We start from the raw sequence: 11,679 nt of genomic DNA, 5'->3' as shown, positions 1-11,679 counted from the left end.
GCCAGGTTGAGGTCATGTGGCCTCTATCTCCAAGGGAACTTGGGAGCTGCTCACCTGCTTCTAGTGGGAGAGGGTGTGACACCTGAGAGAGCAGGTTCAGGGTCGAGCCCTCTGTTCATTTCCTGGATATGCCTGCTCATGTCCTCCCACGCCACTGTCTTCTGTGTACAAAGGAACCCATGGCAGCACTTTTTCCCCTCTCCTGCCGCCTCCTTCACAGGCCCCATTTCAGGCATAATACAAAGGAACAGGGCTTCCTGCTTGAAGGTAGGATTTGGGGTTCACTCCCAGCTTCAAGGCCTGCTGCTATGTCCTGTTGTAATCAGCCAGTCAGTGATCACCTACCATGTGCCAAACCCTTCTAGGTGCTGATCCAGGGATCAACAGGACTGATGACGTTGCTGTCCTCAAGGAGCTGACACTGCAGTGTGAGTGGACAAATTCAGAGGACAAATTCCGATCAGTGTTCCCTCTTCCAGCACACATTCACTGAGGTCCTACTGCATGCTCCAGACATGGAAGCACGGCAGGGAGTGAAGCAGGCAGAGGTCTCCATTCTTATGGGATGATAGTCTAGCAGGGGAGACAGAGAAAACAAAAGTAAAACATAAACAAAGCTAATTAACCTGAACCCAGGTCATCAATCTGTTGAATTCAGCAAATTGTATTCCAGCGATTCAATATGGAAACAGAGGCCTAGCTAAGTGGTGGCTCATTCTTGGAGACCCAGCTCAGATGTCACCTTATGAGGCCCTGCTGGATCCTTACCACTCCCCCAGATCCTTTTGCCTTACTTGGGACCCCTCAGTGCTGTGATCACACTTTGAAGTCCTTTCTAGCCTGTGAGTTGTGTGAGGACGCTGAGTTAGATGCAGAAAGGGGCTCAGAATGTGATGATGAGTAAAGTCTGAATAAATGAAAGGATCAACCCCCACCCCACCCCACCCCCCCAAAAAAGTAGAAAATAGGAGTCAAGCTTGGTAGCTAGAGATCAGGAAGTGTTATTTTCACATCATGAAGGAAGAATAGTCAGGTCAATACTTTTTAACCCAACTCAGTGACTTCATCGTGACCAAATTTAGCAGAAATTTGATAAAGTTTACTGCATGGTTCCATTTAGATTTTTCCAATTCATGAGTGATAGTAGCATTACACACACACACACACACACACACACACACACACACCCCTCACCTCTCCATAAGCCTGAATCCTCCAGAGATCTGTCTGAGTTTCAGTTCCGGGCAACATCAGCGCTTCTAATTTGACTGGTATTAGTTTATGTGACTTCAATTGGACACAATTCTGTTTAATGACATAATAGCTAATGATTGTTACACACAGGAGATAGTTAAATAGTCTTTTTCATTTGAAATGAGAAACCCAGACATCTTTCTCGTGTAGAAGCATAATGAAAATTATTTAGCTTTATCAACAAATTTTTATCAGCACCTTTTTAATCAACTAGATTTCTTTGCTTTCTGCATAGATGGAAATTTAAGTGAACTGTATACTTTGAATGGTATTAAAAATAATAATACCAAATGTTTACTGAGGATCTACTATGTGCCAGGCATTTTCTATGAACTTTGTACAGGTATAAATTCATTTTATCCTCTCAGGAAACCCATTTTCTATTGCTATTATTTCCATCTTACAAATGACAAAACTAAGAAGTTGAAGGTCTTGTCCAAATCAGGACAGGAACCAGGCAACCTAGCTTCACTGCCATGAGCTTAAGTACTTACATAATCCAACCTTTCGTTAAACATTTTAAATTTGTTTTGATGTTGACAAACCCAAGTGTACACAGCAGCACTGCTATGCAAAACAGCTTGTACAGAGATTAAATTTACACTCTGGATTCCATGCCACCATGAACCTAGATGGTCATGACAGGAATGAAGTAATTTAATTATAAAACCAGGCCAGACATGATGGCTCACCCCTGTAATCCAGCCCTTTAGGAGGCCGAGGCAGGCGGATCTCTTGAGGCCAGGAGTTCGAAACCAGTCTGGTGAACATGGCAAAGCCCCATCTCTACTAAAAATACAAAAATTAGGCCAGGCACAATGGCTCACGCCTGTAATCCCAGCACTTTGGGAGGCCGAGGCGGGCGGATCACCTGAGGTCAGGAGTTTGAGATCAGCCTGGCCAACATGGTGAAACCCCGTATCTACTAAAAATACTAAAATTAGGGCTGGGTGTGGTGGTTCACGACTGTAATCCTAGCACTTTGGGAGGTTGAGGCAGGTGGATCACCAGAGGTCAGGAGTTGGAGACCAGCCTGGCCAACATGGTGAAACCCTGTCTCTACTAAAAATACAAAAAATTAGCTGGGCCTGTAATCCCAGCTACTCAGAAGGCTGAGGCAGGAGAATCATTTGAACCTGGGAGGTGGAGGTTGCAGTGAGCCTGGGCAACAAGAGCAAAACTCCGTCTCAAAAAACAAAAAACAAAAACAAACAAACAAACAAAAAAACCTAAAATTAGTTGGATGTGGTGGCACACACCTGTAATCCCAGTTAATCCAGAGGCTGAGACAGGGGAATAGCTTGAACCTGGGTGGTGGAGGTTGCAGTGAGCCAAGATTGCACTCCAGCCTGGGTGACAGAGCAAGACTCTGTCTCCAAAAAAAAAAAAAAATTAGCCAGTTGTGGTGGCTCACGCCTGTAATCCCAGTTACTAAGGGGGCTGAGGCATGAGAATTGCTTGAACCCGTAAGGTGGAGACTGCAGTGAGTCGAGATCATGCCACTGCACTCCAGCCTGGGCAACAGGGCGAGACTTTGCCAAAAAAAAAAAAAAATTGACAAAACCAGGGTATTTTGAGGGTGAGAGGAAATGGAGAAACTCTTTTACATCTTACCTAATTCTTATCAACTAAATCAGCCCCACCAAGGTTTTTTTTTTCCTCACTGTATATATCCAATCCAATGGATGACACCTTATCCAGCTTATTGAGTCAACATTCCTGATATTCCCAATATGAAACTAAGATATTACAATAGTTTCACTGATCTCTGCTTCTAGTTTATCTCCTTTACTGCAGCAAGAAGAATCTTTGTTTCACCCCATCTTATATGTCACTCTCCTGTATTAAACCTTCAATGGCTTCCTATTGCCTGGATCAGTGGCTCTCAGATTTATACAGGAACTTAATGTGGTGATAGTTGCATAGGTGTGATTATACTAAAAATCATTGAATTGTACATTTAAAATAGGTGAATTGTATTGTAAAGTTATTTTTTAAAATGTATAGGGGGAGCTGGGCATGATGGCTCATATCTGTAATCCCAGCACTTTGGGAGGCTGAGGCTAGAGGATTGCTTAAGCTCAGGAGTTCATGACCAGCCTGGGCAACATAGTGAGACTTCATCTCTACAAAAAAATTAAAAAATTAGCTGGGTGTGGTGGTGTGCGCCTATAGTTCCAGCTACTCCAGAAGCTGAGGTGGGAGGATGGCTTGAGTCTGGGAGGTCAAGACTGCAGTGAGCTGAGATTGCATCACTGCACTCCAGCCTGGGTAACAGCGGGAGACCCTGTCCCAACAACAACAAAAAACATGTACGGGGTGCCAGGTGTGGTGGCTCACACACGTAATCCCAGTGCTTTGGGAAGCTGAGGCCAGGAGTTTGAGACCCAGCCTGGGCAACATAGCCTGGGTAACAGAGAGACCTTGTCTCTAAAAAAAAAAAAAAAAAAAAAAAAAAAAAAAAAAAAAAAGCTGAGTGTGATGGTGTATACCTATAGTCCCAGCTACTAAAGAGGCTGAGGTGGGAGGATCTCTTGAGCCCAGGAGTTTGAAGTTACAGTGAGCTATGATGGCAACACTGCAGTCTAGCCTGGGTGACCAAGTGAGACCCTGCCTCAAAAAAACCCAAAAATGTATAGAGGACTCAAGGCATCTGGAATTCATAACATGCTATGTGTAACACACTGAAATGTTGAAGTATAAGCAATTTTAATAGCATAAAATAAGACTAGACCGAAGCAAGAACTGCAAAAGGCATTTCAATGCGCTTTCACACACTTGCAAGAAGATTATGTCTTCCCCTGTTTCCAAAGAGCTAAGACAGAAGTACGATGTTTGATCCATGACCATCCGGAAGGATGATGAAGTTCAGACTGTGCAAGGACATTGTAAAGGTCAGCAAATTGGCAACGTACTCAAGGTTTACAGGAAGAAAGATGTCATCTACATTGAATGGGTGCAGCAGCAAAAGGCTAATGGTACAACTGTCTGTGTAGGCATTCACCCCAGCAAAGTGGTTATCACTAGGCTAAAAGTGGACAAAGACCGTAAAAAGATCCATGAACAGAAAGCCAAATCTTGCCAAGTAGGAAAGAAAAAGGGCAAATACAAGAAAGAAACAATTGAGAAGATACAGGAATAAATGAATCTATATACAAGCTTTCATACAACTGCTAAAATGAAAAAAAAGTGTTGAGCTAAGCTTATCAACAATTTCTAATGTTTGGTTTTAAAATGAAATTGCCATTTGTTAAATTACTTTGTTGCTTACCACTATGTGCTAGCAAATAAGCATTAACAACACTGAAGACCTAAGAAAAATTTGAAAGAGGAACTTAAAGCACATTTAATCTAATACTTTGAAATATTTTTTGTCTTCAAATTAAGACTTCAGGAAAACACCTGGATTTGGAATAACACTAAGTTTTTCTGGGAGGAGTTTTCACAATGCTTGGCTTCCTAGAAAATGCCTGTATTTCCTGAGGTCAAAAAGACCCTTCTTTCAACCTAGTCCTAAATGACCTTTCCAGCTTCATCTCTTTCTGCACTGCCTCACTTCTGCCACACTATGTGGCTCAGTATCCCCAAACCACTCTGTGGTTTTGGTCATGTCCCTTCCTTCTCCTGGGATATTCTTCCAGAACTCTTTCCTGCACTTCACCCTTCAAAGCTCATCTAACTTCCTCTTTCCCTCCTGACTTCCCCAATCCAGAAAAGCATAATCAGAGCAGGAAATAGGTATATTCTACTAAATGTTTTATTTCCAGCATAACCAAAGAGACTGGCACATGAAAAATGCTTCACAAACGTCCCCTTCTCTGAATTCTCAGAGTCTTGACACACACACATATCTGTGCACTTACCTCACTGTGCTAGAAGCAATTTTCAGTGACACAACCCTCACATCTCCTTCCCCAGTAGACTATGAGCTCTTAAAGGCAGGAATTATGTCTTTATCACATAGCAGATGCTCCATAAATATCTGGAAATCTAGATGAATTGAAAACATATTCACTAATCTCCAGATGCTCAAAATCTTCAGGAATATTGAGACATACAATTTACTTGAATACTATGTGGCAAAAATTGTAAATGAGTTATGTACACAGTATTATAAGAATTCTGACGAAGGAGCTATAAAGCTTCCAGCTTGGAGGTGTTTGTCCTGGAATCTTCATATAGTCTGTGACATTTGAGCTATCCTTTGAGGAATAAGATTACCAAGAAAATAGCAAAAAGGGTTTTCTAAGTAAAAGAAATTCAGCACAAGACAGAAACTGAGAGGTTAGGGCCACCAGCATCCCAATGGGTCTGATGTAGCTGAAGTTTAGGGTTCATGGCAGGGAGTGGCTGGCAGAAAGCTGGGAAAGTACGCTAGTCCTGGCAGCCCTCCTGGCCTGGACTTCACAACATGAGTAAGAGGGTGTCAGGATCAGATCTGTGTTTTAATCAGCTCTCTACACCCTCTTCTCCCCTGACTCCTCCCCAACATAGCATATTGACCATGTAAAAGAGTTGACCAGACGCAGGTATGAGGGACATGATGAATCATCATAAGAATCAACTTGAGACTTAGGATTGTGTTCTAACCAGTGAACAATCAGCCAACACTAGTGCTATGTAAATCACACACTGAAGCAGAAATCAAGAATGTGGTAGAACTAACAGAGCTGGTTTCTTGGGAAAGTTAGTATCATTCAATTAAAAGATTCCTGGCCTCTATGAAGCCCTCCCTGATTTTCCCAGCCCGAAAGGATCTCTGTCTCTCTGTTTCTCTTTCTCTCTCTCTGTTTCTCTCTCTCTCTGTTTCTTTCTCTTTTTCTCCCTTTCCCTCTCCCTCTCTCTCTCCTGAAACAAGTGCTCTCTCCAGAGCATGTATTTTGTACTTAGGACACTTTTGACAATTTTTTCCTGCATTGCTGCTGTTTGTCCTCATTTCTGGTACCATCTTTCTTTTCTCTTTGCCTGATTTTACAAGCTTATTTTCTGATATAATGCAGCTTTAAAAGACATCATGGGAGCAAGATAGGGTACAGGTCAGGCACAGTGGCTCACGCCTGTAATCCCAGCACTTTAGGAATATTGAAACATACAACTTATCACTTTAGGTCAGGAGTTCGAGACCAGCCTGACCAACATGGTGAAACCCCGTCTCTACTAAAAATACAAAAATTAGCCAGGAGTGGTGGTGGTTGCCTATAATCCCAGCTATACGGGAGGCTGAGGCCTGGGAATTGCTTGAACCTGGGAGGCGAAGGTTGCAGTGAGCCAGGATCACACCACTGCATTCTAGTCTGGGCAACTTCCAGCCTCAACTTTTTTTGAGACTCTGTCTCAAAAAAAAAAAAAAAAGAAGGGTATAAAGCAATCAGTAATATTGTCAGATTTTAAATTTCAAGACAAGAGGGGTCATCTCCCACTCATCTTTATAAATCCCACAGCACTATACAAAACACATCTGTTGAATAAATTGATGTGGTAATAACAATATGATAAAGTAAAAACATTCATTGGATTTTTTTAGAAAGTTGACATTTTTTCCATGAAATATCACTAGCTTACTAGTAGTTTACAATTTTTACTAGTTTACTAGAGTATTTGCATAGATGTCTATTGTATTCTTTTAATTTTTTATCTCTTCAAACTATGTCCCATCTGTGGTTGCCATTTTTCTTGCTTTGATTTGACAAAGTTTCATCTCTTATATAGGTCTTTTGGGAAAAAAGCTCTTAGATTTATTTATTATGCTTATTTTTCTAGTAGAAGAGATATATTTATTTCAGCAAAATTATAAAGTAAAAAATCAAAGAAACAATAATATTTGGCACTCGCTGAGACATAATTTTGTAAAGAAGAAAACAGTAATCAGCATAAGTATAATAAATTATAAAGATCTATTGATCTTTTAATGGGGGCAAATAACCAGAAGAAACACAAAAAGACTTAAAATACAGCATCATTGTCACATCTCATGAAAACATTCCCATAAAAAATTAACAATTTCCACTTGAACATGTATTTCAGCCCTCTTTGAACTTATTCTGAAATCTTGATGCTCTACTGACGTTTATAGACTAGCCATTCTCTTCACTCCATGAACTCACAAGTTATCGGTCCCTTCAAAAGCAATTAAAAAGGAGCACTTCATGTTAGATATAGAGTACTTAAAGGCTAATATTTAATCTTAATTGGCAACAAGTTTAGTGCAAATAAAATTATATTTAGCAGCTTAGATAGTGCTGGTAAGGATGCATTCTCTTAACCCTTACTGTTTCCCCAGAGTGAAATCATTTCTCTCTTTTTATGAGTACAAACGTTGGCCATTCAAACCTACTGAAAACTAGTAATGATAATTCTGTTTGTTACACAGCGAGTTTCCATGAAAGATGGTTTCAGTCACTATGCAAATTAGCCACATGGTTTTTACATTTGGAAAGTTCCCTTCGGGTTGATACAAAAAAGCAGGGCCTGAATGACAGTCATTCCTCTTGGGAATGGAGTCCAAGTCATAACTGGATCTTACCCAGCTGCTTCTCTGATCAGTGAGAAGACCCAAAGGAGGCATTAATCATTTTACCCATTAACCACCATGCATGGAATTCAAAAGAAGACTTGAGAACAGGAATCTCTTAAATCGAACTGTGCTCTCCAGTAATAATTTTATTTCACTGATTTAAATGCCAAAAAAAGAAAAATAAAGCCATCTGATTTCAAACCTGGTGCTTCCCACTGTCAGCCAAGATTTATTCTTCAAATGAACAGAAGCCAGAGAGCTACTAGCCAGAGAGGATTTTGCATGTGCTTCATCAATTCCTCGAACTGCTTCTCTTTTTGTTAGACATCTGTTCCCTCTCTAGCCAAGGCCTGGGACTCCTGCTTCAGGAAACAATATGGCTTACTGTGCCCAGCTCCATGGTGGCAAGGGAAGAGGAAGAATGCCTCCTAGATATCAAGCACCTGGCCCCGCCTCTTGTCTAGGTTTCTCCAGTCAAGGAGTTCAGCTTTCAAAAAGCTTGGATGACCCTCTTGAGGTCCAGAATGTAGTGACATAAGATCCAGGGAGGTCAACACCATCTCACTCGACCATCCTCTTTACCAACTCTCAGCAGCTTTTCTATTCCCCCTGAATTCTCTCACTGAGCAGGGTGAGGGAGTGCTGCCTGCATGTTGGACAGAGAGACCCACCTCAGTCACTATAGTCTTCTCTTGCCCTTGGACTGTGGAATTTCTCATACTGGTTGGCCAATTTCCACTTGTTGTGCTGACTTTTGAGTAGTGCAGCGAAGGAAGTTTTTCGGGTGACACTTCTAGATATTTCCTTGCTCTTGGCCTTTCTGGTAGGGGAAGAACTTCCAACTAAGGGATAGACAGGGAAAATGGGCTTGCCCCGAGGAGCTCCCAACAGCTGCCATATTTCCCCAGAGGTATTACTGGTTAGATACTGCCATGGCTTCTTCCCACTGCTGTCCCTGACATTTACCCGAGAAGCCAACCTTTGCACTAGCAATTTGATGACCCCCTGGTGGCCGTGAATGGCTGCAAGGTGCAGCGGGGTATATCCACAACTGGACCTCACGTTTACATCGAGGACAATCCCTGCCTTCTTTGCTCCAGACACCAAGTCCTGAAGGGCCCTGAGGTCACCATGTTTGGCTATCCAGTGCAAGGCAGTGTACCCAGTCAAAAAGTCTTTGTGCAAGGCCAGTTGAGGGTCCTCCCAGAACAAAGTCCACACCTGAATCCAGGAGCCACTGGCAAGCTTCACAATCCACTCATGCTCCCTGGCATCTAGTGGAACCAGGGATGATTTGTGCTCAGAAGTTCTGTGGGGGGCCAAGGCTGCAGACCCCTCCCCACTGGGGACCCACAAACTGTGTCGCCAACCCCGCTCGGCCACAACAGCCTTAACCTCTGCAAGTTTTAGTGATAAACCTGCATCAACCCTTGGGCTGGGTGCTGTTCCTGCCTTGGAGGGCTTCCTGGATCGAGGTGGGCGCCGACTTCTTTTCAGCAAGCCCTCATCAAGGTACTCCTCATCAGAGGAGGACAATTTGGCTCTCCCTGCCAGAGAGCTCCTCCTGAGGGACCTCCTTAACTTAGGAACTGGCCAAGGCAAAGGCTTCGGGGGGTGGCCTGCAAGGCCATTAGCCCCTGCAGGGACCTGCTGAGAGATGTGACCATCCCCTCTGTTTCTGAGACCCTGAGGGCTCCGGCTGGGGCTGCCCTCCTTCCGAGATACAGAAAGGCCCCCAGCTGGATTCCTGAGCTTCCCCCTATCTGGGGTTCCCAAGACAACCTGCAGCCCCTCTTCAGAAGCCCCCGGGGAGTCTTTGGGCCCACTGCTGCTCTCCTCACTGCCATCACTCTCCTGGTCCACAAAGTCATCCAGATCTTGGAGGGACAGCTGACAACGAATGCTGCGAAAGACAGTCAATGAAGGGTTCCCCGCCCAGGATTCCCAGGACTCATCCGGAACAACAGGAAAGAGAGAGTGCGAGGAAAGACGGGGGTCTGGTGGCTCTGAATTAGGCTCGGTGGAGCCGGGTTCCAAGGGCAGCTGGAGGAAGTTGTCTGGCAGCACCGACCAGGCGCGGATAGGGCCCTGATCACGGGCCTCCGGCACCTGCGGGTGCCTGGCCACCCACTCTCGAGTGCGCTGCTGCTGCTGCTGCAGGGTCGAATAATGCAGGGAGCTGGGGGTCAGCAGCTCCGGCCGGTCTCCGCGGGGAGCGGGGCCGGGCAGGAGAGCAGGCGGGGAAGCCCTGCTCGTCGCAGCCTCGACGGTGGCGGGAGGCGAGTGAGCCACTGCAGGCACAGGCGCCGGCTCAGCTAGCGCGCCTTCTTCCCGCTCCCTGGAAGCCCCGCGGTCATCCTGGGCAGGCAGAGCCCGTGCCGGCTTCTCCTCCGCGGTGGCGGAGTGCGGGAGTGCGCCGAGCTCTCCCGGCAGCACAGCCAGGTTGTTCTGGAGGCATTCCCAGCAGCAGCGGCCCTGCGTCTTCGCCGCCGCGCACCTCGCTCTCGCCTGGGCCCCTGCCGCTGCAGCTGCGGGCACCGGCGCCCTCTGTCCGGGACTGCCCTTCGATCCGCCGCCCTTCCCGGGCGCCCTACGGGAGCCGCTGGCCGGGAGTCCATTGCAAGCTGCGTCGGCGGCTGTGGCTGCTGCACCTGCTGGCTCCTCCTCCGGCTCCTTCTCGCGCCGCCGCCGCCTGGGCTGCGGCTGGGGCGGCTCCCCCCGGCGCGCGCCTCGCGGGGAGCAGGGCGCTGCTCCCCCTGCACTGGGGGCGGTCGCGGGCGGCTCGCGGGGTCGCTGCAGCCCCTCCTCCCCCAAAAGGTCCCTGTACCTCCTCTTGAGCACCACGTACTTGGTGCCGTCGGGGTCCTGGCGCACTGCGGCGACCGAGTTGACGAAGCCCTTGAAGAGCTCGCGGCGGTGCTGGTGCTGGCTGGGGGACGCGTCGGGGTCTCGGAGAAAGCTCTTGAAGTGGCTCAGCAAGGCAGCGTTGGTCACGCGGCCCCCAGCCTGGCACAGAAAGTCCAGTAGTGCCTCCTGGCTTAGCTCTCGGGCCATCGCTGCCTTGTCCTCCGCCCCCGAGGTGTCTGAGTCTCGCCCTCCCGGGGCTCTCCCCAGCCAGAGGAAACCCTGGCCGGGCGAGTGTCACCTGCGCCCGGGGCGGCACTAGCCGCCCCCATCAGCCGCGGAGGCCAGCGCTGCCCGCAGCCCGTGAGCGCGCCAGGAGGGCCGTGGGTCCCCTGCGGGTGGCCCCAAGGCTGAGTCCCCGCGGCAGTCTGCGTGAGAGAGGGCGGCTCCGAGGCCGCCCCTGCGCGACTCTAGCCTCTCGCAACGAGTCCTCACAGCGAAAGTTCCCGGGATAGGGCCGAGTCGGTTTCACCTGCGCCCTGGCGGCACCTCCTCCCTGGCTCTGGGGGAAGGGTCAGGCCCGCCTCCTCGTGTCCCTCCGCCCCCTGAGGTCTCCCCCACCCCCTGCCACCCATCCCAGAAGAGTCAGGCCGGAGAGCCAGCCGGTAGGTGAGGTTGGCGGCGAACCGAGCCGGCAGCGAACTGCTCTGAGGCCGGGGAAGTGGAAGGCAGGTAGGCGACCGGCCGTTCCTCTAAGTCTCCGCCACGCAGGAAACAAAAGCGATAGAAGGTCCGTTCCTGTCCTCCGGTGCTTTGATGAGTTCAGGCTGAAGCCGATGGGGGAGGAGGAGAAGCTGCAAGTTAACAGGCAATCTGAGTTATCTTTCTTTATTAACGCTGTAGAGGAGTACTTCAGATTTCTCGAGGCTGTATTGAGGTCCGCAAAACTCACTTTGCATCCAAACTAAATTTTTCTTAATATAGAAATACTTTCTGGGCCGCTTCTCCGGCGCCCCCTCCAAGGGGTCCAAATACATCCAAGTCTATACCGAAAAGAGAAATCACTC

At 47.2% G+C, this 11,679-nt stretch overlaps 1 protein-coding gene and 1 pseudogene across 1 annotated transcript; one reads left to right on the top strand and one right to left on the bottom strand.

The window, feature by feature from the left end:
* Positions 1–264: 264 nt before the first annotated feature.
* SOWAHB (sosondowah ankyrin repeat domain family member B) lies at positions 265–11,277 on the bottom strand. Its single transcript, XM_063603543.1, has 4 exons — positions 8,440–11,277; positions 5,118–5,244; positions 1,195–1,305; positions 265–573 (listed from the first exon to the last, which is right to left on the bottom strand). Exon 1 carries the CDS (start codon positions 10,820–10,822, stop codon positions 8,441–8,443), a length of 2,382 nt encoding a protein of 793 aa, XP_063459613.1. The 5' UTR covers positions 10,823–11,277; the 3' UTR covers positions 265–573; positions 1,195–1,305; positions 5,118–5,244; position 8,440.
* LOC117979968 (large ribosomal subunit protein uL24-like) lies at positions 2,844–4,923 on the top strand (annotated as a pseudogene).
* Positions 11,278–11,679: the final 402 nt, after the last annotated feature.

The sequence above is a fragment of the Pan paniscus genome, chromosome 3 (assembly GCF_029289425.2).
Source record: "Pan paniscus chromosome 3, NHGRI_mPanPan1-v2.0_pri, whole genome shotgun sequence".
Classification (NCBI taxonomy): domain Eukaryota; kingdom Metazoa; phylum Chordata; class Mammalia; order Primates; family Hominidae; genus Pan; species Pan paniscus.
This window is presented reverse-complemented; position numbering and strand designations above follow the sequence as displayed.

Excerpts from the sequence above, each read along its gene's own strand:
- SOWAHB (XM_063603543.1), bottom strand. The coding sequence starts at position 10,822 with ATGGCCCGAGAGCTAAGCCAGGAGGCACTACTGGACTTTCTGTGCCAG.